Consider the following 25363-nt stretch of genomic DNA (forward strand, 5'->3'; position numbering starts at 1 on the left):
AGGAGGAGGGGAGGAAAGAAAAAAGAAAAGAAATAGAAACACACTTCCTGCTTCATTCAACAGAGCTGTGTGAAGATCCGTAGGTGTAGTATGGGTAATTATGTTCTTCAATTTTGGATCATATTTGTATCTCCTAACAATACTCATTTATACGTTTTAGGCAAATCTGCAATGCTGGCTTGTAATAGAATATTCAAATGTCTAAATAAAGGCAATCTAATGACAACACTTTATACTCTTGGAAAACAGGGTAAAGAAGAAGAGCCCTTCTGAACTATTTATACGTCCTAAATAAGGCACCTCCCTTATAAAAGATTAAACTCCACCGTGGACACCTAAGAGAAGGGAAAGAAAATAACACCCAAAAGGCTCACTGGTCTGAAACGATCTCTTACCCAGTGGCCAAAGTAGAGACACCTCCAGAGAAAAACAATCTGGTGTTTGAGAAAGCAGACTAAAAAGTGGTAGATACGCTCCCTCTTTTCAAGGAAGAGCCTAAAAGACTCCTCGGTGCTTACAGCATATTTAATTGTTTTCCATATTCACGGCATATTTATTATCCTTCGCTCTCCCTCTTTTGAACTAGGCTCCCCCGATGCTTACACATGTTTACTCCTTTGCGACTATGGAGTTCCAGGAGATCCCAGCACATGGCCCTCACTTCCTCTGTGTGTTTATTAGCCGTGGAACTGGAGATATTATTGTAGATGATGACTGAAAAGTTAATTTTGAAAACTGTACAGAAGGTGACAGCCTCCCTGGACATTCTTTGTTCTGTGACCCTGAGCAAATCGCTTCCATTTCCCTGGGCTTTGGTTTCATTTTCTAGCATTGGCTGTTGTGACTGTTCTTAGGACCTAATAAGAAGCTGTCTCTAAGGTACATGTTTACATCCTCGACTCAAGCCTGGTAGAAGTGGAGAGAAGTACTAATCTAGTTAGTAAATACTGTTCACGTATCCAGGCAACAGCTTCCCCAACAACACTTACACTTAGGCTACAAGATGGTGGGGAGAGAAGTCAAGACAGGGCGTCACTGCTGAGCTCACTTTACCTGGGCCTCCCGTAGTCTGATGATCAGATAGGCTTGGAGGTAGTGTAATTAAGGAAGTCATAGCTGACTCATGTTGTTGTCCCCTACACTGAGAAGTTGTATCTTACATAAGCCTAAGGATTATTATAATTGTGGCTTCTTGGAGAGGGGGTGACAGCAAACTCGAGCTTCCTATTAGAGACGAGCTGTGACAATGTGGTTGGCACAAAGGGCAAGCCCAAGGGTGTGTTTCAAACTCTGAGCAAGAGCATCAAATCCCCAAGCCACAGTGATGACGTCACTAAAGGAACATTTTCAGAGATCTTCCACAAGGGTCAAAGCAGCATATCTAATTTTTTAATTCATACCCACTTCTTCCTGGTCAAGGAAAACATTACGTCCTTTTGTTGATATTTATAAGGTTTTAAAAGTCTCATTTCTCACTGAATGTAAATTTTAGATATTCGGTTCCTTTATCCTTTAATGTAGTAAATTCTCTTCTGTAAAGCCATTTTAAAAATATTTTCAAAGCCATTAAGCATGCACCTTCACTCTACCAATAATATGTTTTCTAAACTGCCAGAGAAGGTGATTTGTGTCTAAGCAAAGGAAAAGATAAATGAAAAGTATAGATGTAAAATCTGAAAATAATATGGCCTGCTGTGCCAGTAATGATATTGAGTTGCACTGTGGTGAGTCAGAGGGTAGAGTATGTGGCATCGTTAACATCCTGCCTCCCAGTTCGTCATCTGCAGACAAACTTGTCTGCATCTTGTCCCATCTATACAAGTACTGTATTGTGTGCACACACTTAAGCCTATAGCCATAAATATAGACACACTGCTATGTATTTCCTAGTTGTCAACACATTATGCTTTGTAATTATAGGAAATTATTGAAGCAACTGGAGGGAAAACAGATACCAAAATACTACTAGCCAACACTTATACAGCATTTATTATGTGCCAGGCCCTTTCTAGGGCATTTATACGGAATATGTCATTTGGACATACACTGACCTGGAAAGGCTCTGTACTGTGGTAGTTTAATTCTAGAGGTTAAGAACATGAGGCCGGGGACTAACAGCTAGACCAGTTGCATATAGCTGGTGAAGCCCAAGGGCTGACTCCAGTGCTGTTCCCATAACCATGACAAAGTCTGCCTCCGTGTAGGCACGTGCCATGTTTGTTCTGTGCCCTCAGGGAATTCATGGTGGTCTCTTTTCTTCTAGACAGTATTCTTGTGATTCAGGTCAGACAGAGAACATCAAAGGCTCCCAAGGAAGCCAGTCCCTTCCTTTGCATTGCCATTCCAAGTCAAACCACTCATGTGTTAGGACCTCCGTGATGGCATCTCCAGACGTTTCTAAATGATGCTTTCCATCCTCAAGACCTGTTTGTAGTAAGGTTGGCCTCTGGTCTTGGGGACTGTCCTTTATCTGCTTCACTCAGACATTTATCACACTGGAAAACCACAGTGTCCATCAGAGAAATGGAACTGGGACAAAGAACAGCTCAGAATAGCAGGGATAATCACGGGCTTAGCTCTGTGGCCTAGATGTAATGACTCTTACTTAGCATTCAGCTTTCTCGTCAGTAAACTTGGTGGGAGAACAGAGACTTGCCTTCCAATTACTGATCATTATTCATGGTATGTTAATGTTACCCCTTGTACCATAGTTAATTGTCTGACTGTCAAGTGAGGCACACCATATCCATGTTGACAGGCTTAAGGAGGGGAGCAACTGTTCAGGATCTTGTTTCAGCCCCAGAGTCTGTCTTCTCTCTTCAAGTGCATCTCCTCGGTACAGAATGTCCAAGCAGAGCAAACCTGTAGAGATTCTATGGAGTGGACAGAGGAAAATGCAAAGAAAGACATCTCCGCCGCTTGACTGCTACAGAGCTTGTTCCTAGCAGACTTAGGGCTAGGTGCTGGCCATCCTGGGCCATCTGAGAACTCTTCATTTTTCCTTGTGAACGCCCTTGAATAACCTTGACTAAAGCTGCAGTGGAGAGTCACAGATGTTAACCAGATGTTCCCCTATACATCACTTCACCTTCCCTGTTTTTACAATTGGGACAATAATGATTCAATAGGGGTGACATCCCAAGAATAACAGCCAAGGCCTCTGTCCTGTATTCTGAGGTCTCCCTGTATGATGCTCACTGTCTCTGTGTCTTGAAGGAAGCAGGGGTCTGCATTGCTATTGGTATTGACTCTTTTTCCTTGTTAGAATGTCTATATCAGTATTGTTGTTTGCCAGTGTGATCACTTACTATGTCTATTTTTATTTTTTCCTAGCTGTCCCAACTAAGTCAGAGTTGGCAGTTGAAATTTTGGAGAAAGGTCAGGTTCGGTTTTGGATGCAAGCTGAGAAGCTGTCTGGCAACGCCAAAGTCAACTACATATTTAACGAGAAGGAAATTTTTGAGGGGCCGGTAGGCTTTCCCCTCCCTATTTTTTTCCAATTAAACGCCTTTAATCCCAGCACTCGGGAGGCAGAGGCAGGCGGATCTCTGTGAGTTCGAGACCAGCCTGGTCTACAGAGCTAGTTCCAGGACGGGCACCAAAGCCACAGAGAAACCCTGTCTCGAAAAACCAAATATATATATATATATATAATATTTTTATATAAATATATTTATTATATATATAAAATATTATATATAATATATAAATATATAAAATTATATAAATATATATTTATTATATATATTTTTAATTATAATATATAATATATATTAATATATTACTATATATAATAATATATCATATTATATATTATATATAATATTTTATTTATATTTAATTTTTAAAAATAATGTCATCCATTGTACTATATATACATCATTTCTATCCCTCCAACTTCTTCTCCAACTCCTCCCATGATCTCCTATTCCCTTTTAAGTTCATGACCTCTTAATACAACCTGCTGAGTCCACTGAGTGTGGTTTGTATATGTATGTGCTTAGGGTTGACTACCTGGGACTGGATAACCTATCAGGGGGCTCATCTAAGGAAAGACTGTTTCTCCCTCTCTTGGCAGCCGTTGCTTGCCCATAGCTCTCATTTAGGGATGAGGCTTTATGAGATTTACCCCATCTATATTGGCATATCAACTGTGAAGGTCTTGTTTGGGTGGCCATATTGTTGAAATTTCAAAATATTCATAATCAATTCCTGTCTAATTCACACACTCACATAATGTTCCCTTTTCCAGGAATAAGATTTTTAAGCAATTTTCTTAGTTGTGCAGATATTTTAAAATTATGATTCTTTGGGGTTCATTTTAATTTTATCAGGGTTATTGCCTTCAAAGCCAAATGTTTTCCTTTCTGATTTCTCTCTCTTTATCTTTTCACGTCGAAGAAATACAAGATGCACATTGACCGGAACACTGGCATTATTGAAATGTTCATGGAGAAGCTTCAGGATGAGGACGAGGGAACATACACATTCCAGATTCAAGATGGAAAAGCAACTGGCCACTCTACTCTTGTTCTGATTGGAGATGGTAAGAATTCTGAGGGACAGTCAGGGAACACTTGGCTACTTATTTCAGTGTAAATACCTCATGGCTTAAAAGAGATCCCGTGACTGGCATCTGGAAGTGTTTAGTGTATCCTGAGTCAAATTACAAAATCTAGTCAATACTTCCCACAGTATCCCATTACAAAATCCAGTCAAACTTCCTATAGTATCCCATTACAAAATCTAATCAATACTTCCCAGAGTATCCCATTATAATTGCTAGTCAATACTTTCCATGGTATCCCATTACAAAATCTAGTCAGTACTTCCCAGAGTATCCCATTACAAAATCTAGTCAACACTTCCCAGAGTATCCCATTACAAAATCTAGTCAATACTTCCCACAGTATCCCTTTACAAAATCTAGTCCGTACTTCCCAGAGTATCCCATTACAAAATCTACTCAATACTTCCCATAGTATCCCATTACAGTTGCTAGTCAGTACTTCCCACAGTATCCTATTACAAAATCTAATCAATACTTCTCATAGTATCCCATTACAAAATCTAGTCAACACTTCCCAGAGTATCCCATTACAAAATCTAGCCAATACTTCCCAGAGTATCCCATTATAAAATCTAGTCAATACTTCCCAGAGTATCCCATTACAAAATCTAGTCAATACTTCCCAGAGTATCCCATTACAAAATCTAGCCAATACTTCCCAGAGTATCCCATTATAAAATCTAGTCAATACTTCTCATAGTATCCCATTACAAAATCTAGTCAATACTTCCCAGAGTATCCCATTACAAAATCTAGTCAATACTTCTCATAGTATCCCATTACAAAATCTAGTCAATACTTCCCACAGTATCCCATTACAAAATCTAGTCTGTACTTCCCACAGTATCCCTTTACAAAATCTAGTCTGTACTTCCCAGAGTATCCCATTATAAAATCTATTCAATACTTCTCAAAGTATCCCATTGCCTTGAAATGAACATTACTTTAAAAAAAAAGCACAAAAATTGTTCCTGGTTTTCAGGCACAATTAAATAGTTTCACATGCAAACAAGTACATATTACTAAATTCTTCAGCCTAGAAAGCTGCAGTACAGACAGAACCATATAGATAGATAGATAGATAGATAGATAGATAGATATAGATAGATATAGATAGATAGATATAGATATAGATATGTATATATACAAACCATGACACTATTTTTTAACAATATGTGCTTACTCTAAGTTATTAAACTCTGGAAAGAAAGATGTAAAGGTACTGAATGTGTGCAACCTGTCAATCATATATTGTAACTAGACTGCAGAGGGCAGCTGTGATAAACGCCTGTGAAAGCCAACATGGCTTAAACAGTGGCCCTTCCACAAGCTGCGAAGACTGATAGATGTCTGTATTTGTAACAGCCAGTGTGGCTTCATCATTTCCTGTCTTGGCAGCTCTGTGTGTGTGTGTGTGTGTGTGTGTGTGTGTGTGTGTGTGTAAGGTAGAGAACAGTTAGTAAAGATACCCAATGTCTACTTCTAGCCTACACACACACACACACACACACTCACACACACACACACACACTCACAGACTCACATATACACAAAGCTATTAAGTTTTCAAAGGCTGTCTCTATAAAAATCAGAACAAGCAGGGCCATCACAATCTCTGCATACCATAGTAATGAAAATAGGCCACTTAGCATGGTGGTTGTTGTGCGTATTCGTGCTGCTCAATTCAATTTCACACTTCCTTGTTTTTCAATTTCTAGTTTATAAGACGCTCCAGAAAGAAGCTGAATTCCAGCAACAAGAATGGATCAGGAAACAAGGTAAAAATAGACATTTTTTTTGTATAAAATATTCCAAGGTTATTTCTATAGCAAAGTTAAGTGAACAGCACTGCTTATGTTAATGCTTGGTAAGATAATAATTTAAAATAATTGTTATTAAATATGTAGATACTAAAATATTTTAAAACTAAACTCACAATCATAAGAAAATCTTACTTCAAACATAAATAGCCTCAAGATTTAAGATGAACTTTGATCTTGCATTTACAGCTAATTAAAAGATTGCTTATGTCATTAAAATTTCCCAGGTCCCCATTTTGCTGAGTATTTGAGCTGGGAAGTGACTGGTGAATGTAACGTACTATTGAAATGCAAGGTAAGGGGGAGCATGGGGACCGTGGGAGATGGTTGAAGGGGAGGGGAGCAGAGAAAATATATAGCTCAATAAAATCAATAAAAAAATAAAAAGAAATGTAAGGTAGGAGATGGATGTATTTTAAATACTCGTCTCAGGAGGAATAAAGATGAGACTGTATGTGTTGTAGGAGCTGTGGGTTGCATTCCACCACCCAGCTCCTGCCACTGGCTAGCTTTACCCCGAATAACAACACACAAATTGTATTCTTTTAAACACTGCTTGACCCATTATATCTAGCCTCTTCTAGGCTAATTCTCACGTATTAATTTAGCCCATTTCTAATAATCTGTGTAGCACCCCTAGGTGCGCTTACAGGGAAGATTCTAGCCTACGTCCATCCTGGGTTGGAGCTTCATTGATCGCATCTGCCGAGGAGAGGGGAGCATGGCCTCTGCTCCAAGTCTGAGCTCACTTCCTCTTCCTCCCAGCATTCTGTTCTGTTTACTCCACCCACCTATGTTTTAACCTATGAGGGCCAAGCAGTTTCTTTATTACTTAACCAATGAAATCAACAGATTGATATATGATACTCCCACATCATGTATGTGGAACAAGGACCCGTTTTTCCTCTTTCGCTATTTAATCCAGAGTGATGAGCAACAGGCGTCATGCTGTTGACTGCTCTGAGTAAACCAGCAGGAAACTGTGATAGGGAATGTGTCACCCGAGCTACAGACTGGCATGAACTCTCAAGCCACAGCTTTAGCGCCCCTTCTCCAAAGTGATTTGCATCATAAGTGCTTGGTGTTTAGGGCTAATTTTGTTTTATTTGGGATTTTGGAATTTTTTTATTTTGTTTGTATAATGAAATATCTGAGAGAACTCAAATCCAAATATAAAATTCATTTATGTTTCACATATATTTAGACATAACCCGAAGGCATTCCGTGCGTTATTTTGAATAATTTTGCAAATGAAGCAGGACTGTGTGGTGTGGAATGCTCCACTTGTGGTTCCATGCTCCACTGCCTGGTTTTATGTGTCAACTTGACACAAGCTAGAGTCATCAGAGAGGAAGAAGCGTCTGTTGAGGCAATGCCTCCATGAGATCCAGTTGTAAGGCATTTTCTCATTTAGTGATCAATGAGGGAAGAGCCCAGCCTATGGTAGGTGGTGTCTTCCCTGGGCTGCTGGTCCTGGGTTCTATGCGAATGCAGGCTAAGCAAGCCATGGGAAGCAAACCAGTAAGTAGCACTCCTCCATGGCCTCTGCATCAGCTCCTGCCTCCAGGACCCTGCCCTGCTTGAGTTCCTGTCCTGACTTCCTTCAGTGAAGAACAGCAATGGAGAAGTATAAGCCAGACAAACCTTTCATCCACGATTTGCTCTCTGGTCATGGTGTTTTGTTGCAGCAATAGAACCCCTAACTAAGACACATGCTAATGATCAGAAAGCTGCAGGTTGTGGAGCCATGGCTTTGGCCTTTAGGTTAGGGTGGCCACCTTCTGTCAATCGCAGAACATCACACGTTACTTTCATTTTATGCTAAATCTGCGTTCTAAGTGGTAGACTATTCCTGGCCCACTCCAACTCCTGTCTTATTCGGTGAGCTTCTCTAATTCAAGAGATTTGCACAGAAACATAGCTGAGTGTGCCCAGCTGTGTCTCCCTGTCTCGCCTCCATGTTCCTTTCAGGTACTGGAGTTGGGAATTGTCAGTGGTCTTAGCCTCTGGGAAGATCAGTGAGGAGGGGATTCAAAACAGCATCCTAAGCTGTCGTACACTTAGCATTTTGTTTTTAGCTGAGAAGATCATTGAGAGTTTAAAGTACTGTTTCTTATGTTCACTTGCTAGATGATCTTTTTCAGGGTGTGTGTGTGTCTGTGTGCGTGTGTGTGTGTGTGTGTTTTGCAGGGCCTTGTACTCCACCTCTGTCTGAGCTACATCCACAACGTAGCTGAAATTCTTTCAGTGTAGGAAAACATGAATACTTTTGTTTATAATGAATATATAATTACTTTTTGGTTGCTGTGATAAAGCATCATGACCAAAGCATCTTATAAAAGACAATGTTCAATTGAGCTCATGGTTCCTGAGGGTTAGAGTGTATGATGGCAGAGCAATGGATGGAGACAGGAACAGCTGAGAGCATGCATGTCAAACAGAGCAAGCAGCAGAGAGAGCACACTGGGAATATAAAGTGGTATATTATTTGTGTGTTTTTTTTTAAGACAGGTTTTCCTGTAGTTTTGGATCCTATTCTGGAACTAGCTTTTGTAGACCAGGCTGGCCTCGAACTCACAGAGATCAGCCTGCCTCTGCCTCCCGAGTGCTGGGATTAAAGGTGTGTGCCACCACCACCTGGCTATTTGTGTTTTAGTAAATAAAGCTTGCCTGAAGATCAGAGGGCAAAGCAGCCACACTAATCAGCCATACAGGCCAGGGAGTGATGGCATGCACCTTTAATCCCAGGACTTGGGAGACAGAGGCAGATGGATCTCTGTGTGTTCTAGGCCACCCTGGGCTACACAAGATGGAATCTGTCTAAAAGACAAACAGAGTATACACAAAGGTGATCCCAGCCTTGGGATCCCACACCTTTAATCCCAGCACCGGGGAGGTGGAAACAGAAGTGATATGGCTGGGTGGAGAGAGAAGATAAAGGGGAAGAGACGGGAACTCAGTGAGTGTGAAGCCTGAGGATTCATGGAGACAGGATCTCATCCTTTTGGTCTGAAGATTTTTTTTTTTTTTCGAGACAGGGTTTCTCTGTAGCCTTGGAGCCTGTCCTGAAACTAGCTCTTGTAGACAAGGCTGGTCTCGAACTCACAGAGATCCGCCTGCCTCTGCCTCCCGAGTGCTGGGATTACAGGCGTGCGCCACCACCGCCCGGCTTTGGTAGAGGTAAAAGGTCTCTCTAGTGACTGGCTACTTTGCTTTTCTGATCTTCAGGTTGAACCCCGTTATCTGTCTCTGGATTTTTATTATTTGTGCTACAGGAATGGCAGGGAGTCTTTTTAAACCTCAATGCCAATCCCCAGTGACATACCTCCACCTATAAGGCCACACCGCCTAATCCTTCCCAAACAATTCTACCAACTGGATACAAAGTATTCAAATATCTGAGCCCATGGGGACCATCCTCACTTAAACCAGCACAAGTAAACATTTCTCCATGTTTGTCTTATCCTCTTACCAGCTGTTCAGTGTGATCTTTGGGGGGGGGGGCGTTGTTTTGTTTTTCTGATTTTCATGAAGTCTTTACTCTTTTTTACCTCTGGAAATAGAGATCCTCTTGGTAGGTTTAGTCACTGGTGTTCACCTTATTGTAACCCTTTCTCAACTACAATAGCTTGGGACTGTTTTCTTTACAAATCTGTGTGTTCTGACTCTGGTTCAGTGTTTTTTCTAATTTAATACCCCAATGTGTTAAAAACTGCTTACCGTCATAAAATAACATGTATTTCCTTATTTCAAGGAGGGCAATTATGATTCTTCCTACAGGTGGCAAATATTAAAAAGGAGACACACATTGTGTGGTACAAAGATGAACGGGAGATATCGGTGGATGAGAAGCATGACTTTAAGGATGGCATTTGCACCCTGCTCATCACAGAGGTGGGTGGCTACAGACGCAAGAGCAGCCTCAGCAGAAACTACATTCATCAGTTGTTCCATGCCCGAAGGACTCAACACAGCTTCCATCTAACTGCTAGAGGAACGTACTTAGAATCCCAGTGGTGGAGATCCGGAGACAGATGGATCCCGGGGCTTTGTGGCCAGCTGTTCTGGCCGAGTTGGAGAGCTCCAGGTGCTAGTAAGCTCCGGGTGCTGGGTCGGAGCTGGAGATAGGGCTCAGTGGTTAAGAGCACTGGTCGCTCTTCCAGAGGACCTGGATTTGATTTCCAGCTCACAGTCATCTGTAACTCCGATTCCAGGGGATCCAATGACCTCTTCTATTAACTTTCTTGTAATCCTTCCTCAAATAAAATAGTTTGGGACTGATTTCTTTAGAGATCTGGGCCACTGTCCCCAGTCACAACATGCATATGGTGTAGAGACATATGTACAGTCAGAACACTCATACACATAAAATAAACTGTTAAAAACAAACAAACATGGCAGCTGGCTTCTGAAGAGGAATACCCAAGGTTGATCTGTGGCCTCTTCACACATGCTTGTTGTATACACATTCATGCATACCCACATGTTGGCAGAGCTTTCTGTCCCCCCAGGTCCTGCAGTTGTTCAGTCCTAAAGAAATACACAGAGACCTACATTAGTCATAAACAGGTTGGCCTATTAGCTCAGGCTTCTTATTAATTAATTCTTACACCTTAACCCATAATTCTTTTCTGTGTTAGCCACGTGGCTTGGTACCTTTCATCATTCTCACACCTGTGTCCTTTGTGTCTGGGTGACAACTTCAGACTGAGCTTTCCTCTACCCAGAATTCTCCTGTTCTTATTGCCCCGCCTCTACTTCCAGCCTGGCTACTGGCCAATCGGCGTTTTATTAAAAATAATACAAGTGACAGGATAAAAGCCCATTGTCGCACAGTATACACTCATACACACATGAACATACACTCACGCACACACGCATATATGCACACACAGAGACACACAACTGCAGAACCATATGTGAACTGTGATCAACTGTAATGTTCATTCTCTCCTTAGTTTTCCAAGAAAGATGCTGGATTTTATGAAGTTATCCTGAAAGATGACCGAGGAAAAGATAAGAGCAGATTGAAACTTGTGGATGAAGGTGACTACCAGCTGCTAGGGTCTGTCTTATGGGCTCCACAGCTTCCGGAATTACGACTGGAGCTGGGCTGGCCACAGAAGTCATGCTGATTTGTGTCCAGTGATTTTGGTTTAATTGAAATTCCAGCAGAGCGACCTACTGTTCTTTTTCAAAAATATTTTCCCTTTTAGACTTCCTAGAAATCAAAAGTATACTTTTGATCCTTAGATAAATTTATAGCCCATAGAACTCTAGAAGGCTGTTTCCAATTTAAATCATCATTTTTCTCACAGCTGAACAAAAATGTTCTCTGATCTAAACCTTCTGTGAGAAACATCCTAAAAAATGGTTCATTGTTAAGGGTGCTAAGAAAGATTTGTGTAGGAAATGTGAAGCCTTGCAATTAGCAAAGCAGCAGCTTCCAGTCTTCAGAGACTAAGGGCAAACATATCATGATAATTAGAAGCTACCTACAACCCCACCCCAAACCTCCAGTTCTCTTCCTCAGTACGCCAGGATTGAAGTCAAGCCGCAGAAGCCTTAGCGTTCACCATCCAGCTCTCAGAAGAGGTGGGGGCCACCGTATTATTGGGCAGAGGGCGTCCAAGCAGCCTAGACAGTAAATTCATTAGGAGTTGATGTCACAGATAACAAACTCCTGTAATTCAAACTAAGGCGTCCCCAGACTTGAGAAGAGTCTTCCAAAGCCAACAGACTTCCTGGAAATCTCAGTGTGGCCTTTTCTAGAATGTTCCTATAACATTAGTTACAAACAGTTCAAGGAAAACAAGTCAAAACAAGCAGAAATATTTTTAAAACCCTTATGAAAATTACGTTATTTCACCAAAACCCACTAATTATCAGTAGGTCAACAAATTCACCTCCCGTCAAATGGCTTTCGCCAGACAGGGAGTTTCCGAGAGCTACAGCTTGAAATTAGACCTTATATAGAATATGGTCATGCTAAAGTTTTGCCTGTGACCCTCTGTCTGCAGCCTTCCAGGAACTGATGACGGAAGTATGCAGGAAGATAGGTAAGTTCCCATTTCCTTCCCATAACAAATACTTCGGTACACTCCTCTCAGGGTGAGCTTACCGCGCTTGAACTGTGCTGTTTTCTTCCTCAGCTTTGTCTGCTACAGACCTGAAAATTCAGAGCACAGCAGAGGGCATCCGGCTGTATTCCTTTGTCACTTACTACCTGGACGATTTGAAAGTTAACTGGTCCCACAAGTAAGTAAATGAAAACTGACTTGCTAGGTAGATGTTTTCCCCCACTGTCCAGGGGAGGAACGAAAACAAAAATCCCACCCCTTTCAGGTAAGAGGGTTCATAGTGAGGAGCACAGGACAGAACCCCTCCCTTACTTCAGGTTAGGTCTTTCCCTCAACCCATGCATAGTGAGGTACAGTAATGGCTACAGTATGTCCTTCTTGTGATAGAATACCGTCATTCATAGACACCTCTGTAATGTAGCCGCCACCTGAGACAGCTATGTATAAGCTACCTCTGGTCTGCCAGCCACCCAGAGCTCTGCTTGCAGCCTCCTCTATATCTGTACACCTAACCCATGTGATCTGAAACAAAACCGAAGCAGTGTGCACTAGGAGATTCCCAAGTTTCCTATAATCTGTGTTCGTAGCCATTTCCCATAGAAGTCTCTTCCTGAGAGGAGCCCCGGCTTATCATTGTTGGTTACAGCAGCTGGCAGAACTAGGCGTTAGCATCTGGCACCTTGTTTGCCCACCCTCAGAAGGCTCTGGGGACAAATGTTTGAACTGGATTGAGTCTGACATTTGTCTTAATCCTAGGCTGCCTTTGTGGAATTATAGAGGAAATACATTCAAATTCACCCGGAATTACATGGGTTTCTGAACCAAAACAGACGTCTCAATCTAATTCTGACAGTATACTCAACCTCTGGGCACCCTTGAGACGTATTTGGCAGAAACAGAAAAGAGGCACCATATAGACAATCTTTAGGGATGCAGCCTCCTCCAGATCAATTTTGGTTTAGACATTCATTCCAAACTGTTAACAAAAGTCCTGTAGCATCCCTTGAGGATACAGATAACAATATCTGTTTGTGTTATAGCTTCACTGGGCACTAGCAGTCTGCTGGGCATTGTTCCAAGTCAGTAGACAGGTGGCTTCTTTCATGGCTCCGGCTCTGTGCGATAGGTATTTTCACCTCGGGGGAGAGGAAGCTCAAGCTGGGGGAGGTGACTCGAGTGTGCACACAGATAATTGAGCTGAGGGCTATGCCCGGTCAGTCTGACTCTAGAGATAAGCTAGGTCATTGTAACACACACACACATACACACACACACATGCGCACACACGCATGCATGCATGCACACACACCTCCAAATTGCATGGAAAGTTTAGGATGAGAGGAGGAGACATATATCACTTAAGTATTATTTTTAAAAAGAGCCTAAGGCTAGTGGTATAGCTCAGTGATAAAGCACTTGCCTAGCGTGCATCAGGCCCTGAGTTCAACCCCCAGCACCACAAAGAAGAAAGTAGGAAAAAAGAAAAAAGTACAGGCAACCAGAGCTGGTACTTGACTGTGCTCTTAGGCATTTTCTGAATTCTAAAAGTAAGAAGAGGCAAAATGCCAGTGTGGAAGGCTTGGGTTTGGGGCCCTTTGTTCTCTTTTTTCAGGAAATGTTGCGGGGAAGTAAGTATTAAAATTTAAAATAGACCCAAATCCTAGGAAATTCCTCTGTGACATCTAGGACATTATAATATATCAGTCTGAAGAATGAGGGGAGTAAAATTAGCTGGATCATCAATCAAAACAGTGTGTCTTAGAGCTGTGAGATTGGGTAAAGGCGCCTGAACCTGAGTTCCACCCCAGGACCTAGGTGGAGGGAAAGAACACACACACACACACACACACACACATGGTAATAATCAGATAAACACAGTATCTTTAAGTTGTGTCCTTTGTAAAGGAATCATTTATTCAAGGGCTGGAGAGAGTGCTCAGTATGAAGAGTACATACTTACCTTCCAGAGGACCCAAGCTGAATTCCCAGCAACATGTCAAGTAGTTCACAACCACCTCTAACTCCAGCTGCAGATCTGACACCTCTGGCCTCTGTGCGCACCTACCCTCATGTGGATATAGTCTCCCAACACATATGCACATAATTAAAAATACATCTTTTTAAAAATTTTTTTTAAATGGGAACATTAAAAAATATTTTAAGGAACTTGCTGTTAGAGTAGCAAGGCAGCCGTTTTGGTTTCGTCTACATGAACTTCCCTGATACTGATTTGTCCATACACGGCTCAGGGGTTGAGAACTATAATTTTGTTTTCTGTAAGTCTGAGGCAAACTGAAAAAACACACCTTAAAGAGGGTGAGAGCCCTGACTGTGTGTTTATCTTCCTTAGCAAGTCATTTAATTCTATGAATATCAGTTTCTCAAATAAAATAGGAACAATAGAATCCATTCTGTCTGAAGTTCTTAACATATAGAAAGCACCATTGTGCGAGCCAGCCAGAAACCAAATAACCCATGCAAAGCAGAGGACTTTCTTCCTGTCTGATTCAAAGAAACGCTGTCATTCAGGCCCAAACCTTCAGGGTACAAATGTGTTTCTCTACTCTAGTCCTATGGCATTTGAATTGCTAATATATTTTCAGATATTTTAATAAATGCCCTCATACATAGCCTGTAGTTTTGAAAGAAAAATACTAAATCTTTATGAAAGCCAAAATTTTTTACTGAAAAAAAATTTTAAGTTCGTCTTGAAATTCTATGTAAGGTATAAACTTTGTACATGCATTTTGGGAAAATACATTTATAGATATTAGAAAATAGAGTTATAATATGATATCATCAATTGTTTTGTTAGCCCATTTATGCAAATTTAAAAAACTTTCTTCTAGTATTTTCTCCACATATAATTATAACCATATGTGCATATATATGATAATTTTATATACTGATTTTTAAAAATGTATTACATTTATTTTGTGTGTGTACATGTGCACACGCCACAGCACATGTGGAGGTCAGAGGACAGTGTTTAGGAGTCAGTTCTTTCCTTACCTTTGAGCTTCAGGGGTTCACTCCAGTTGCCAGACTTGGCAACAAGCCCCTTCGCCCCTCCACCATTCACTGGCCCTGTACTGCCCATTCTCACATAATCTCCAAGAAGTGCCTTTTGACAGTTTGAGAACGCCGCCCTGCCATGTGCTTGTTTTGTCTAGAGCTGTAGTGTTTCTTCAGTCAGATGACAATGGCAAGGGTCCTTCCGCTCTGCTCTCACACAGGACCAGAGCCCATGCCTCACTGCTCTGACAGCCACTCGGCTGCGAAGTCACTTTTGACTCCACAACCAAGTGTACGTGTATGTGCTTAAGTAGCTTTGGAGCAATATTGATACAGATGTCATGCACAGATAGTCCCCACCATTGTTTTTACCTATCCAGTTTGGCAACAGAGCATATGTATTAAATATGCAGCAAAATAGTATGTAGTTTGCCTTTTACCTTTAAATATCCCCTTAACCCTAGAAATAAACCCAAGCAAAACCAAAGATAATTATTGCCACTGAGAAGTATCGGTCTTGAAATCTGCACTGGGATCCAGGCTACAGCGGTGAGTTAAGTAGATGTTCAGACTGTCATTCCAGGGTCCTTAGAATCCAAGTCCCTGGCTTCAGTGCCCATAATTACCCTGAAGCAGGACGGCATATGCAGGTCTCATGTTTTCTGAAAGCCTATAAAGGTTTACGGCATATCACTTTGTAAGACACCGAGGAAAGAGTAATGACACTTTCCTTCGTCTTAACAGTGGGACTGGCATTAAGTACACAGACAGAGTTAAGACTGGGGTCACTGGGGAGCAGATCTGGCTGCAGATCAATGAGCCCACTCCAAATGACAAAGGGAAATACGTGATGGAACTCTTTGACGGCAAGACTGGACACCAGAAGACAGTGGATCTTTCTGGACAAGGTAATGCGCTCCTTAGCATTCACTATAGAATGAACCAGAGTGAAATGAGGTCATTACACTGGTGTTGTCAAAGAAGTTGGGTGGGAGACACTTGGGTTGAGTGGACCTGTTCTGGATTGGATTCTCTGAGTCCCAATCTTTTTGGAGGCCTAATTTGTCTTTAAGTTCAGTTTGATTATATGTCACTATATGAGTGACGCCATTCTGGTTAGATCTGGTTGGCTAAAGTCTAGTGCAGGAACTAGGCTAAAATAATGGTCTCCGATGCTTTTTATTAATAATGATTTTGGCAAGACTGTCTTAACTATCAAGAATTTAGTCAAGCAACCATGAAAAGCAAGCTAGGACAGTAACCATGGAAAGAAAGCACCACTCTCACAGCCAGTGAGAGGTGCCTTGGTGAGGAAAGCAGTTGTGCATGGGGACTGACGTCATCCAGTCCCAGACAGCAGCTGATGCGACTAGAAAGCCCGGATGCAGGGCACCGCTGACCTGTCAGCTCCAAAGGGTGCGTGGTGCAAGACCAAGGGCAGAGGGAGAGTCGACTCCGAGAGTAACAATACAGAAGCTTCCCTGTCCATAGAGCAGTGAGTGAGGAGAGTCCAGGGAAAATGCTGGGCAGAGCAGAGGAAGCTGGGGTCTAAGTCTGAAGGGTCCCAGATGTCGTGGCTGTCTGTTGAGAGATTAGGGGTTTCTGTGGATAATGGGGAAGAAAAGAAAGAATCAGGAGAAGCAACAAGAAAAGATCAAAGGTGGTGCACAGCTCCTGAATAAAACTTTCAAAGTTAAGAAAACAGCTAAAATCGCCATGTTGTTTCTCCCCATCCCCTGGCTATATTCTGCCCCCCCATGTTTTCCTAAAAAGTCTAGATGAAAGTCAGCAAAGGAGGCTGGGTCGAATTTCCTGAGCTCCTCAGTGCACTAAGATGCAGTCTTAGTGTTCATAACTCTTCATGCTTTCCAGCCTCAGGATAAATTCACAATGTATGTAGAGAGCCACTCCCCAAGCATGCACTGGGGTGTGTGTGTGTGTGTGTGTGTGTGTGTGCGTGTGTGTGTGTGTTTACAGGCCTACACTCGTGGTGCTATCTGAATCCCCTATTCTCACGCCACCCCCACCCATCATGCCTACAAAGACACACTGAGAATTTGCAGTCATGGAGAAACTGCAGCAAAGAGGCAAAGGCTCTCCTGACCCACGCTGTGCTCTGGGTTTCCCCCACCGTCCATCTGGCTGTGGGAAACACAACAGAAAGGGGGAAGCAGAAATGGGGTGGAGAGGTTTAAAACATTCCAAAAATTATTTTTAACAACCACAGCTTATGCAACTACCTCACTTTTAACGCCCTCGAAGGCCAAGGCTAGACCCTCTCACCAGTGTCGCCACAGCCACCAAACACAAGTTAGCTTGACCACACTCTTTCTTTTTTTTCTGAGTTCGATATGGGGACCAGGAAGGGTTTTATGCTATCACCCTGGTTCAAACTGAATCTCCGTCATTTTTCAGATGAGAAAAAATAAGGCCCAGCAGCTTGAAGCCTGGTTTTATCTATATTTATACGTATAAAGTATGTACAAATGGAGATGTGTCGATTGGTATTGTCTAAATATTTGCTAGGCTGCAAATACGGCTCTTGGCTGAGGAATTGGCACCACGGGTGTAAGCACTCGCTATGGAAGTCTGATGGCTCGCGTTCAGTCCCCAGAACCCACAGGCAAAGCTGATGTCACAGTACACAAGTGTGAGCTCAGTATGTCTGCCCTGAGATGGGGGTGGGAGTGGAGACAGGAGACTCGTCGTAAGCTGAGCAGCAGTGGAAGAAGAGGAACTCAACCTTACTCGACAGCTGTGGGAACTCACTCCTGACAGTTGTGTTCTGACCCCTCCACACAAGCTGACACATACCCCAACACTCATGTAAATAAATCATATCTGTGTGTGCGCTTGTGTGCATATGTGTGTGCGTGTGTGTGTGTGCGTGTGTGTTTCTTGAGCCCCAAAGGCAATGAAAGATGAAACAGTAGAATTTTAAAGCAGAGCTACATTTTCTCATGGTCTACCATCAAGTGTCTCACCCTGACATCACGGGGTAGGATTATTTTTAGAACACTGCAATTCTCATCTTCTTCTCTCACCTGTCTCCACCTTTGCCTCAGTGAGAAGAGGGACAGAAAAGGGGGAGAATATGAACAAAACATAATGATACATATTATGAAATGTCATAATGAAGCCTATTATTTTGTATGCTAACAAAAATGTATTTAAAAAATCAAAAAGAAGAAAGTACAATCTCAGGACTCTGTTCTGTAATGGACAGCACAGTGGACTTCAGACTGGTCTTAACATCAATGCGACGACCATTACTTAGTGTGCTCTCCTTCCTAAATGGACAAGAAAGACCTAACATGAAGATGTTTGAACTGTCTAGCCCAGGTGCTTACCAGGGGTAATTTAATAAGAAAAAGTCCCTTTCTTCTCTCCTCTGGATTCTTAGACAGCACTTTTATTTGAAAGACTTTTATCCCCATTTTTTTCTTGGGGAGACTGATGGTTTTTGTTTTTGTTTTTTGCTTAAGGTTGAAGGGTTGCTGAGATGAAAGCTTCTAACATCTCCTACCTCATATTTTCTACATAAAAAGTGCTTGTCTTGTTGAGAGCGCTACACGGATATAGGAAGCCATAGGCAGTCTCCCGAGAACCTGGGCAGTGACCGAACCTTGGAACTTGTAATCGGCCCTGTGTGTTGTCAATTCTGACTAAGAAATTTTTAACTTACTTTTTTTCTTTTGCAGCATTTGACGAAGCTGTTGCTGAATTCCAGAGGTTAAAGTAAGTTCCCCTTCCTGGCAAGTGCCGCTTCTGTTCAGTTACATTCCTGGAACCCTGTGTACCTCTTGCCTATCTGAGTATCAGAAACAGGGTTTTGTTTGAGCAAGCACAGGAAAAGCCCCACTTGACACGGCTAGCTGAGCTGCCAAATACCTCTCAGGCGGATCGTGGCCTGGCTCTCCTCCCCCGTTTGTGTATTAAATGCAGTTCAAGCTTGTTGCAGCTCTTCATGTTACTCAGAGCTGTAACTGAGAGAGCAGCTGTCTAAGTCTGCATTCAGTGTGTGTGTACGTGCGAGAGAGAGAGAGACAGAAAAGGACAGAGAGAGAGGGAAAGAGAGAGAGGGGGGAGAGGGAGAGGGAAAGAGAGAGAAAAAAAACAGGGCAGGGGGAGAGAAACTACTTGGAATGACACTAATACAAATCTTCGTTGTCTGTCTGTCTGTCTGTCTTGTCTCTCTCAACCACAGACAAGCTGCCATTGCCGAAAAAAGTAAGTAGCTACCTTCACACTTAGCACAGAGGCAGATTCAGAGTCGAACTTCATTTTCCCAGCACATCTACAGATGACAGTGGATATTTTTTCTTGCCGGGCTTGGTGTCACAAGCCTTTAATCCCAGCACTCGGGAGGCAGAGGCAGGTGGATCTCTGTGAGTTTGAGGCCAGCCTGGTCTACAAAAGCTAGTTCCAGGACAGGCAGGGCTACATAGTGAGACACTATCTCAAGAAAAGAAAATAGATTTTCCCTCTTCTTTCTTTCTTTTATGAATTGTAGATGGTCCACATTTGTTTTCCTTTAGTCTCATGTCTGTAGGAAGGTCTCAACTATGGCATCTGACTCTTGTCTCTGAAGCCACCCTAAGAAATCTCTTGGTCATAACCATATGGTAGGTATTAGGCACTAATAGGTACAGTGCATCAGAAGAAAATTAAACCCAGTGAAGAAGAAAAGAGTCTGGAACACTGCCATTTTGGAGTGAATTCATAGAAACAAGACTAAAGAGTCACAATTTGAATGAAAGTGGTGCTCATCACAGGGAGACCAGAAAGAGGCCACGCCTGACTCAGAACCTGCACATTAGAGTTGTTCTCCTGCCTTGAGCTTAGCAAGGTGCCCCACGCTGGTGCTTCCGGTACAGCTATGGGCGCCATGTGTGCAGTAAGTGAGTAAAGAAAGCCAGAGTCGTTGGGTCATTTTCTTAATTTGCATGTTGAAAAAAGTATTGAAATAACCATCAGGACAGGAAAAACTAAACAGGATTTGTGTCCTGAAGTGGTTTTGAGGGCATGATCATTGGCCCTCTTCATTGCAGTGATTAACCAGAAATTCCTGTGCTTGCAGATCGGGCCCGGGTGTTGGGCGGTCTCCCTGATGTTGTTACCATCCAGGAAGGCAAGGTGAGCATGGGGTACGATTGTCTGTGCCTCCACACAGGGAACGGTCCCACACCCCACACCAGGGTCCTTCCTTCTGTATCCTACCATCTGTCTTATTTCTTGCATTCGCCCTTCACCATAGCCAGATGCAGGGTTAAAAGTTCAGCATTCCAGTCATAATGCCTTGTCAGCCCGGCATCAGGATGAAAGTTTGTCTTGTGATGCTATATTTAGACCATTTCTCCAGAGGCACAGTTAGAAAGCAACAGAAGTCATTAGGTTGTATGGGAAAGAACCTGAAAACATTCACTCATAGCCCTGTAGCAAAAGAAGAAGGAAATTATTCCAGCACACACTGGAAGGTGGCCCATGCTAGTAAGAGTCTCATGGTTACATGGTTACAGCTGCTCCATCTCTGATGAAAACCAGCTTCTCTCCATTTGGTATTAAACTGGTGTTTCCTGGCTTCATATAATCTGAGACAAAATGAGCATCATTCTAACCCATAATCAAAGAACCCAGCAGGGGGTCTAGAGTTCAAGGCCACCTTAGCTGCATAACTGGACCCCGTATCAATAAAAATAAAACTCTTACAAGTCCAGAGACACCTGGAAGTAAGTTTACTTCACCTGTAGTGAAGTAAAACCCTTTCTCGCTTGAAAGGGCGTTGACTGTCTGCAGTGGTGGGTGTGGGGGAAATGGACAAGCAAAACTCAGGTAGAAAAGCGAGACTATAAAGTCCATTCAGCTCCAGTCTTTGTACAGGGAGAATATCACAGTCAACTTTGAGCCTCTGAGAGCAGCTTCTGTCCTGAAGTTGCCTTTGCCACTTTCCTCACGTAGTAAGGTTGCAGCCATTGGGCATAAGTGATGATTAGAATGTATATGGAAGCACTGAATCCACAACGCAGACAGAATGGGCATTGGTTGTCCACAGTGCTTATGGTGTCTGGAATTTGTGTAATCCAAAATGATTTACCTGGCCTGTAATGACCATGGTTTGACTCACTTAAAAATTATTGCATGTAAGTGTTTATTTATCGGAGAATATACCATAGCAGACATGTGCAAATCAGGGCACAACTTGCTGGTATCAGTTTTTCCCTTCTACAGTGTGGCACTGGGGAATTGAACTCGAGTCACTCAGCTTGGCAGCAGTGTTTTTGCCCACGGAGTCATCTCTCCAACTTGGACTTTTCTTTCTGAAGTGTACCCATAGTGTAATTTAGTAAAAATTTTAATTAAACTGGCATGGTGGCTCCCAGCACGTGGGCGGCATAGGCAAGAAGGTCACTGGTCAGCCTGAGCTACGCAGCCTGCCTTAAAAATCTTGCTAGTTAATGATGAGAGGTGGGCAGGGTTTCTGACTTACCCAGCTTTGCTCCCACAGCAGAGGCCATAGTGACAGCTTAAGGTCTGTCAGGAGGCTATTTCAAAGAACACGTCTTCCCTAGCAATGCCAACTTCATCCCTTGTCGGCATTCTGTCATTTAGCATCACTAGCCATGGAGAGGGGGACAAAAGACACAGTGAAATATAGCATACCGGTCTGAACTGCAGCGATCAGTGACAAGCAACGAAAATGCAAACAGTGGCAAGTGCAGGCAATGACGCAGGAAACCAGATTACTTATTCATCGCTGGTTGTCATGGTTGGAACACCGGTCAAAATTAAATCAACTCCTAGCACAAGAGCTTGGCGGTTTCTAGGGAGAAAAATGAATCATATATTTAGCATATATCCCAGCAACTGCACCTGGGCATTTAGTGCAGAGAAATGGAAATGTCAACATAAGAGCCTGTACTCTCTTCAGAATAGTCCCCAAACTGGAAATGGTGCATATGGCCCTTAGGGACACTCACATCACTGACATAAGAGCCTGTATGCTCTCTCTCTTCAGAATAGCCCCCAACTGGAAGTGGTGCATATGGCCCTTAGGGACACTCACATCACTGACATAAGAGCCTGCACTCTCTTCAGAATAGCCCCCAACTGGAAGTGGTGCATACGGCCCTTAGGGATGGACACATCACTGACATAAGAGCCTGCACTCTCTTCAGAATAGCCCCAAACTGGAAGTGGTGCATATGGCCCTTAGGGATGGACACATCACTGACATAAGAGCCTGCACTCTCTTCAGAATAGCCCCCAACTGGAAGTGGTGCATATGGCCCTTAGGGACACACACATCACTGGTCAGCAGCAAGGAAGGACAGCATGGGCAATGATGCTGACACAAAGAAGCAGTCTGGAAAGTTTGCATACTGTAGATTATGTTTACATGAATTTTTGAATTTTGATGTTTTATAAATGGAAAAATGGGTAGCAGTTGCTCCAGACTGAGAACAGAGTTGACGATCAAAATACAAAGATATGGAGCACAGTCCCACTGGCTACATCTACAATAAAACTCCCACACCTCCGGCCCAGGGATCACTGCAGAAGAGGGGGCGGAGTGATAGTAAGAGGCAGGGGATCAGGGAATCTGCTGTGGGACAGTCTATTACCATCATCAGAGTTACACCCGGTAAGTCCCACCAACGTGACTGCCTACACATGATCCAAACAAGGACAACATCAGTGGACATGCCAGAGTGGATAGGGAAAGACCAAGAAACCTGGACCCTACACAAAGAACTATAAGCCACTAAGGAATTCTGGAAGCCAGAGAAATAGTCTTTCCTAGAGAAGAGAAAATCAATTGGTTATCCAGTACCAAATGGTCAGCCCGAGAAACACACATACAAGTAACATTATACAGACTGAGCCAGTTACACACACACACACACACACACACATACACACACACACACACACACACACACACACACACACACACACACACGAATGTAACAATTAATGAAAAAAAAAGGCCACGAATTTGAAAGAGAACAAGGAGGAGCATGTGGAAAGATTTGAAAAGAGGAAAGAGAAGGGGGGAATGATGAAATTGTAATCTCAGCAATTGTATTATAATCTAAGAAAAAAGTACTAAAACACAGGGTTGAAAAGTTGGGGTGGGTCACGCAGCTTTTGAAGGACAGCACAAAGGGACGTGGGATAATGAGACCAAATCGAGTGCTGTGGCCCATTGAACAGAGCAGTCGTAAACGCAAACATAGCCCTGCACTACTTCCAGAGCTCCACGGGAACCTTGCCATTTTCTTAGTAAGGCAAAGTCAATCTGCAGCCTAAATGTTAGCGTTTCAAGGAGACTTTCAACATGGCTGGGAAGGTTTTATTTCAAATGCATTTGGGCCAAGCGCCTCTGCAACAACACAGATTGGACGGGGTTCAGGGAGCTGAGGAAAAAGAGGGAGATGGAATGGGGAAATTAAATTATGTAGAGCAGTTGTACCATTCCGCTGCCGGGCTCTGTGACGCAGATGCCACGCAGAAGTGAGCAGCCTGTGAGCGTGGCATGAGATTTCTCTACTGATACATCCCAGAGGCCACGCCAGAGCAAAAGACGCCTGGGTGTTCAGGAAGGAGAGCAGGATGCAGGCGCCTCTGAGCGTGCTGACAACAAGCCCTCTAGACTCCCCAACGCTGCCAGCTCTTACAGATGCCGCCCAGAGTGTGGCCACCCCAGCCTGGGAGCCCTGCAATTATCCTTTAGATGGAGCAGGATCAGACTTCTCACATCCTTCTCATGAACCTGTCTTGCAGGCACTTAATCTCACTTGTAATGTGTGGGGCGACCCAACCCCTGAGGTGTCCTGGCTGAAAAACGAGAAGCCACTGGCCTCTGATGATCACTGCAGCCTCAGGTTTGAGGCCGGGAAGACCGCCTTCTTCACCATCACCGGTGTGAGCACTGCAGATTCTGGCAAGTACGGGCTGGTGGTGAAGAACAAGTATGGCTCAGAGACCAGCGACTTCACCGTCAGTGTGTTCATCCCAGAGGAGGAGGCGAGGAAGGGTGCCTCAGAGCCCCAGAAGGGTGACCAGAAGTCCAAGTGAGCAGCGAGGAGAGCAGGGCCAGCTGAGCCACCCACCCTGCAGCTGCTGGGAAAATGATTTGGGTGACAGATGGCGGGGGCGTCCCCCTGGTGTCTCCATTTTGTGCTAACTTGGGAGGAAGTTATCAAATCTCTTATTCATACATATGAGGCACCGATTAATGATGACACTTTAAGGGTTTTTATCCACAGTTTAGAGAGTCAAAAACTCTAGGGAATGGTTTCAAGGAAGAAGGCCAGGAAATGTTGGAGAGCTGTTGAGTGGGGGACAGATGGAGAGGGTGGGGTTTGAGGCGGATGAAGTTTCCCTGCAAGGTCTTAAGGTTGTGTCTTCACACTCAGTTGAAGCAGAAGCCCACGGCCCAGGCCGTGAGGGTGGTTGGTCACTGTTGATGGAGCGATGGTACATTTCTGACGGCAGCCTTGTGTCATGGCCTCCCTCGGTGTGAATAAAGTCTCCTACCTTTCCTCTCCCCCTTATCTCTCTCTGACTTAGGTGCTGCTGCTTAGGTGGGGCTTTCCTACCTCTTCCTTGTCATTATTGTCTTCTGATTTACACCCTGGGGGATAAGAACAGTGCCCCCTGGACATGGTCAGACTAAACCATCTGAGGTGAGCTGAGGCTCAGAGACCAAAACCACACTGACACTGCTTATCTGATCACTTTGCCTCCATCCGCCATCACAATGCAATGTCATTGATCTAAATGTGCCGATTAATCAAGACAAGATACTATAATGCTGAAGAGGTCTCACCTCCCTTCTGTCAAAGGTGGTATCTTGGTCGATTTCATGCCACTGT

General features: G+C 43.3%; 1 protein-coding gene across 2 annotated transcripts in view; it reads left to right on the plus strand.

Moving 5' to 3' along the window:
* LOC121434799 (myomesin-1-like) overlaps positions 1–25051 on the plus strand; it is a 127544-nt gene extending 102493 nt beyond the window's left edge. The window contains exons 26-38 of one of the 2 annotated variants that reach the window (XM_041633771.1): positions 3334–3470; positions 4402–4546; positions 6289–6348; positions 6618–6685; positions 10171–10284; positions 11349–11436; positions 12411–12449; positions 12543–12648; positions 16230–16393; positions 19187–19223; positions 19693–19715; positions 20566–20621; positions 24270–25051. In XM_041633771.1, the coding sequence (XP_041489705.1) occupies positions 3334–3470; positions 4402–4546; positions 6289–6348; positions 6618–6685; positions 10171–10284; positions 11349–11436; positions 12411–12449; positions 12543–12648; positions 16230–16393; positions 19187–19223; positions 19693–19715; positions 20566–20621; positions 24270–24563 (1331 nt within the window). In that variant the 3' untranslated portion in view covers positions 24564–25051. The remainder of the gene's footprint in view (positions 1–3333; positions 3471–4401; positions 4547–6288; positions 6349–6617; positions 6686–10170; positions 10285–11348; positions 11437–12410; positions 12450–12542; positions 12649–16229; positions 16394–19186; positions 19224–19692; positions 19716–20565; positions 20622–24269) is intronic. The other variant, XM_041633770.1, reaches the window with a different exon arrangement.
* The last annotated feature ends 312 nt before the right edge of the window (positions 25052–25363 follow it).

This window comes from Microtus oregoni, unplaced genomic scaffold (genome assembly GCF_018167655.1).
Source record: "Microtus oregoni isolate MIOR12 unplaced genomic scaffold, Mior012 000044F_ref0000062, whole genome shotgun sequence".
NCBI lineage: Eukaryota > Metazoa > Chordata > Mammalia > Rodentia > Cricetidae > Microtus > Microtus oregoni.